Below are 6,033 nucleotides of genomic sequence, written 5' to 3'. Positions count from 1 at the left end.
AGTGTTGACTGTCACAGCAGTTTTAGAGAAGAAAACTATTGTTGACGCATGACGACGGACGCCGGAGTATCCCCCTTTGATAATAATAGATCACCCTGAGCCTTCAGCTCGTATGCTAACGTCTTGTGTAACAGTAATATTTTTCGAATGATATTTTTACTGTTACTCACAAACCCATGTATTATTTATATACTAACATTTGATGCAATGTAAAATAGGGTATGCAGAAGAAATATTGGCCATGCTACTTTATATTTCATGTATGCATTTAATCAAAGTATTGGTAACACCATGCAATAAGTGCCATTAAGCTTTCACAAAATACCAAAAGGATAACTTTATTTTTTTGTATCTAATCTATGAAAACTTTATTACAATCATATAGAGATACTATTTGTATATGTTAATGTGGGGCTTTTATTGTATTACATTGGACTTACACAATGACATTTGGAATGCGGATCAATCCTAGTGACTCAAGAGACCATGTGCCTTTAAAACCAAATAAATTTTAAGTGATATTAGAGTGGCAGCATGGCCGAGTGGTTAACGCGTTAGACTAGTATTATCATGATCGAGAGCGGCATGGGTTCAAACCCTGACAGGGCAAGTCGTTGTTTCCTTTGGCAAGAAACTTTACACTCATTGCTCAGTACTGGTTGGTTCCAGGAACAGATTTGAAAGTGTGTCTATAAGCTTATAGCTTCCTACACAATCCAACTAAAACTAATTCTGTATAAACCATATCAGCCTATACTCTAACCATACACACTATTACAGATTTGTATGAACAAGTGAATATGTTTCAGAAGTACATAGGTTTAGATTTACAAAATTGGAATATAACTGGTTTTAAAGGCTGGGATCAGGGATGGGATCACAATTTCAATCTATAGACTTACGCTACTTTTTAGAGGAATGTTGTTTAGGAGTTCCTTCATAAACTTAGAAAAATCATGTTGTCTATCTTCTCCATCACAATGTCCATCAACATTGTCCAGCAGAAGTAGTATATCTAACAATAAACAATAGATTTTTATAAATGTTTATGTAACAGCATTATGATACTTGGTTTCAATAATGACTTGTAATCTTCATCATTTCCCATTAAAATGATGAATTTCCTGAATGGATGTCAGTCATTTGAGTATCAGTCCATGATCAATTTTTAAATGCCTGAAAGAATTTCAGCGTATTATGTTTTACCCCCTGGTGTCCATCCGTCTGTCCAACCGATAGCAATTCCGTTTCCGGAGTATAACTTAAGTTCCATTTTGAAGGAGGTGATACTGTATTTAATTCCCATGTCTTACAAATGTTTCATCCTTTCTAACAAAAAAAATTAATTTTGGGCATGTAATGCTCCGCCTAGCGGTGATCTTGTTTAAATTATCAATATAATGATAATGTTTATCGTTACTTCTTAATGTTCGGTTCTTTGTCAAACAGACACTTTAATTGTTATATGGCAACCTTCAAGATTTACTAGCAATTAAACTGTTTAGTTCATAATTGCATCCTAAGTTTGAAAAAAAAGTAACATAAATAAAACTTTAGGCACTGGGGACATATTCCTGATAAAAGCAGAAGACCTAGAATAAACAAGAACCCGTTGGATTGGGTGATGCTTCCTGAGTAGGTTTTTGACACAGAAAAGTATACATCTTGAAGTTAGGCAAGGTAGAGTTATGGCTCTTTTGCACTGCACTTCTATTTAATGAGATCTTTCTACCTATAAAGTTTCATGTTCATATCTCTTATAGTTTAAGAGTTATATCCTGGACAAAGTTCAAAGTGTAAAAATGAACAAAGGGCAATAACTCTAAAAGTTTCATGTTGATATCTTTTATACTTTTAGAGTTATGTCCAGAACAAAGTGTTAACATGAACAAAGAGCAATAACTCCAAAATAAGCCAAGGCAGTGCACTGCACTTCCAACCAATGAGCTCTATCTTCCTACAAAGGTTTTATGATGATATCTCATATAGTTTTAGAGTTATGTCCCGGACAGAGTTCAAATTGTAAATATGAACAAAATGCAATAACTCTAAAATTAGGCAAGGCAGAATAAGGGTTCTTTAGCACTGCACTTCCACCCAATGAGATTTCTCTTCCCACTATAGTTTAATGTTGATATCTTTTGTAGTTTTAGAGTTATGTCCCGGACAAAGTTCAAAGTGTAAATATGAACAAAGGGCAATAACTCTAAAATTAGGCAAGGCAGAGTTTTGGTTCTATAGCACTGCACTTCCACCCAATGAGATTTCTCTTCCTACAATAGTTTCATGTTGATATCTCTTGTAGTTTTAGAGTTATGTCCCGGACAAAGTTCAAAGTGTAACAAGGGAGCCATGATGGCCCTGAAATCACTTACCTGTATATAGGCCCCTGGGGCCTTTTATTTGAACAAACTTGGTAGACACCCACTACAAGATGTTTCATGCTTTATATCTAAGCTCTAAGTATTGTTTTTTTAACAGAAGATTTTAAAGTTTTTACCATATCCAAAAAAGGAGAATCACTTTCGTTTGTTTAATAGAGGGCGCATGGCCCTTATTCTATTGTTACGGAATAAACTCTTTTGTCCTCTTTACAGTTACATGGCCCCCTTTCCCTCTTCAGTAGTGCGGACAGATAGACGGCCGGAAGGACGGACAAAGCGGCGACTATATGCACACCCTTTAGAGAGCATAAAAATTCAACAACACAGCTACTTACTTAGTTGTTTTTCAAGAACCTCATCTATCAGTTTGTTACACCTGATCTTTAGATGGTTGGTGTTTGTTTCTGATAGTAGCTGCATGTACTCATTCCCATCTAATTCTGCACTCAATTCTGATATCATGTCCAACAACAAGTCGTTGAGTTCTGATTTTTCTCTTTAATAAAATATGTTTAAATTTCAAACAGTTTCTATTGCTCTTTTAATTTCTTGAATAATAGATCTATTATGCAATGCATGTAGCATTTTTAATGTAAACCACATTTCGTTTATCTAATTTTTAAAGCTCTTTTTGAAACACCATTCTGTTCTATGCCTCCAAAATTGTGAAAAAATTAGTTGAGTAGAGAAACAATTAAGAAAGTGTAAATTATGTTATACTGAGAGGGAAGATGAGTACCATTTCGTACAGAAGTGTCCTAAGCTTTCAAACATTTGGAAACAATTTATTCCTGGACAGTTTCTGGCAAAAAAATGTATTCAATCATTTGTCATTTTATTAAACAGCAGAAATCATGCACTGAATAAAAACATTGCTATATATATGTATTATCATAAATCGCATATAACAAAGAAATTATTACTTTTATCTTGAATCATTTTTCTTTTCTTAACATCTGAGTACTTTTTTTCTTAAGTTTGATTTTCTTGAAATATATTGGTTCATCTGGAGGTGTGCAGCTTTAATATAATCATGAATCTATCATTACATTTAATAGTAAGAAATTACACTTAAAATTTATTACCTTTGATTGAGGATGATGATCCTCCATTTTGGTTTACTGCATGCAAGTCGGGCACACACCTGGGCAGCCAAACTGGTCTTCCCCATTCCACTTATACCACACAGTGTAACACCTTTAATATAATAATAAAATTGGTATAAGTCACTGACACCACACAGTGTAACACCTTCTTTTCACTTCCCCTGAGTGAGTGCACTTCGCTGAGATGGTGCAGGGCATCAGCAGAAGATTTACGGCTTTTGCGGATAGTAAACATTTATTACCCTTCTTGTTTTACAGGACTGCGACTTGGTCTTCAACTTGGGACCAGCTGCTGATGTCTTGACTTAAGCCAAGGTTGGTGGCTCTACAATGTTGGCTGAGACAATGTGGATGGTGTGCTAGGGTGCTAGGCCATTGGCACAGATAGACGGTATGTAAAGTCGGCCTTTTGCTTGGCATTAACAGCCTTTTAAAGGGCTACTTCCTATCATTATTGTTTCAGGTTACTGTACATTTTGATTCTCATTGACCGTCATACAGTGACCTACTTTGGGCTCAAAACTCATACCTTTGCCTAATACGACATGATAATTGCATGGAGGTAAATCATCACCACTATGTGGTTGAAAATTAAGTCTTTGAGGGCATGACTGATGACATGTCAAGGATCCATAATCAGCAGCAAAAGCGGCTTTTTGTGCGTTAACAGTTGGATGGACCCTCATTAAACAAAGACTACATGTGTAACACCTTTAATACAAAAATATTACATGGCAATCTGTTAAGTTTGGAAGTGTTCTTATTATAGAAGGTAATGGGTAAAGAATTTTTATGGTTATTGGAATATTTACAATAATTGCACAATATAAGCCTCTCATAAACATAAAAAAAAGCCTGTCAAAAACATAATTTCACTATGTCTAACAAAATATTCAAACATTTCTCAGTTCCCTCATACAAACCCCTTTCTTCAAAACCTAACAGTGACATCATGCTCATGTTTTGTTGTCGACTTTGAGCAGAATTGGTAATATATTTAAAAAGATTGATATAGAGAATATTAAATGAGTAAAGGTTTAATACTAAATTTATTAAACAAGTTGTATAAAATCATATTATGTGAGCCTGTGGTGTATAAAATGTAACAACTGCCTAAAGTACATGTATTAAAGGACTGTCCCACTCCTGTTGTCAATTGAATGTTAACAATCCATTCAGATGTATATTTATGCGAAGTCCCGTTCACACTGGTTTCTGATTACACACATGTCCTTAACTTTTAACATTGAATGCAATGATGGCAAAATCTAAAGTTATTTCAGTGTCTATTCTAGGATTCGAAAAACAGGGGGATTTTAATCGAAAAGTGAGAGTTTATTACATTGTCAATCATTTTCCTTCTTTCTCTATATAAAATTCCCCCCCCTGCCTCTGAAAAAATAGGGGGGGGGGAGTTCTCAAAAATATGGGTGAATCCCCCATCCCTCCACCTAGAATAGACACTGTATTTTGACTTCAATCTGTACATCCACCATTTACACCTGCATGAACAAAATGTCTGTTTCATGTCTCATAACTCATAACAACGCCCTGACTGACGACCAACGGACAAGCTAACTCCTATATACTGTATAAGTGGATATTTCTGTGCTACAAAAATTTTGCAAATGTCAAAATGTGGACTGTTTGAGTGTGGAAATACATGTATTTGTGAAAATATGATTTCTTGTATTTAATACTGTTTTCGTGATTTCATTAACTAAGCAGGAACATGCTAAAAATATGCATTGATTGCAATTTTTCTATTCAGTTGTTTAATATCTTTATTATCTATATAATTGTTGGAACTATACATAATTGTAAGTTTGATAAAGGCCCTGATCAAACATTTCTTTGCCATATTTTGAAATATTCTTTCGATATATGAATAACATATTGTGTTATTAAGACATGTATTGTTTCATTTAATCATTTGTGCAAACTTAAACAAACAGGCAATGAGAAATGTTTGTCAAACTTATTTATGTAAGATGCTGTATGAAAACGTGTTTTCATATGATAGAAGAAAGTTTGCCTAAAATTAAAAAGAAATGATTTTTGTGTCATTAAATATTTGCGAATAATTTCCAATTTGCAAATATCGCAAATATTTCCACGTCACAAAATTAACCCGTTATACAGTACTCCACTAAAATTTGTTTTGGGGGGTATAATAAAGAGTTTTCATTGGCACAAAATAATTATGCTCTTCACAGAAGGTCCATGGCCCAGAATTTGCACATACATGTAGCCGATTTCATTAAAATCATATTTTACTGACATTCCAATAACTTTTGCTAGGGAGTGTAGAGTAATGGAGTGAAATTGAATCAAAGTGTGAATGAAAACTCAAAATTGCATTATTGTATGTTTGGTTTTGGAGCAGGCATGAATTATTCATATCTTTATGCTAGAAATTGATTGAAAGTAATTAAATATGTTTGAATTCATTATGAAAATTAATACAATTGTACTGTAATTGTCTCTTTATTTGTAATCATTACAATTTCTACAATTAATATACAGTGCCCTCCAAAAGTCCT

The 6,033-nt window shown here is 34.0% G+C and overlaps 1 protein-coding gene across 1 annotated transcript; it reads right to left on the bottom strand.

Moving 5' to 3' along the window:
* Positions 1-890: 890 nt before the first annotated feature.
* On the bottom strand, positions 891-3,666 carry LOC132735589 (uncharacterized). The gene is made up of 3 exons (XM_060722565.1): positions 3,470-3,666; positions 2,720-2,880; positions 891-1,015 (listed from the first exon to the last, which is right to left on the bottom strand). The coding sequence occupies exons 1-3, from the start codon at positions 3,553-3,555 to the stop codon at positions 891-893; spliced, it is 372 nt and encodes a 123-aa protein (XP_060578548.1). The 5' UTR covers positions 3,556-3,666.
* Between the last annotated feature and the right edge of the window lie 2,367 nt (positions 3,667-6,033).

Source organism: Ruditapes philippinarum, unplaced genomic scaffold, assembly GCF_026571515.1.
Source record: "Ruditapes philippinarum isolate M1 unplaced genomic scaffold, ASM2657151v2 ctg1361_1_1_1_1, whole genome shotgun sequence".
Lineage (NCBI taxonomy): Eukaryota > Metazoa > Mollusca > Bivalvia > Venerida > Veneridae > Ruditapes > Ruditapes philippinarum.
The sequence above is the reverse complement of the archived record's forward strand: the minus strand, read 5'-3'. Positions and strand labels throughout refer to the sequence as shown.

Excerpts from the sequence above, each read along its gene's own strand:
- LOC132735589 (XM_060722565.1), bottom strand. The coding sequence starts at position 3,555 with ATGGGGAAGACCAGTTTGGCTGCCCAGGTGTGTGCCCGACTTGCATGC. Across the intron at positions 2,881-3,469 it reads ATCATCATCCTCAATCAAAG|AGAAAAATCAGAACTCAACG; the intron begins GTAATAAATTTT and ends ATTTTATTAAAG. Across the intron at positions 1,016-2,719 it reads GGTTCTTGAAAAACAACTAA|ATATACTACTTCTGCTGGAC; the intron begins GTAAGTAGCTGT and ends GTTTATTGTTAG.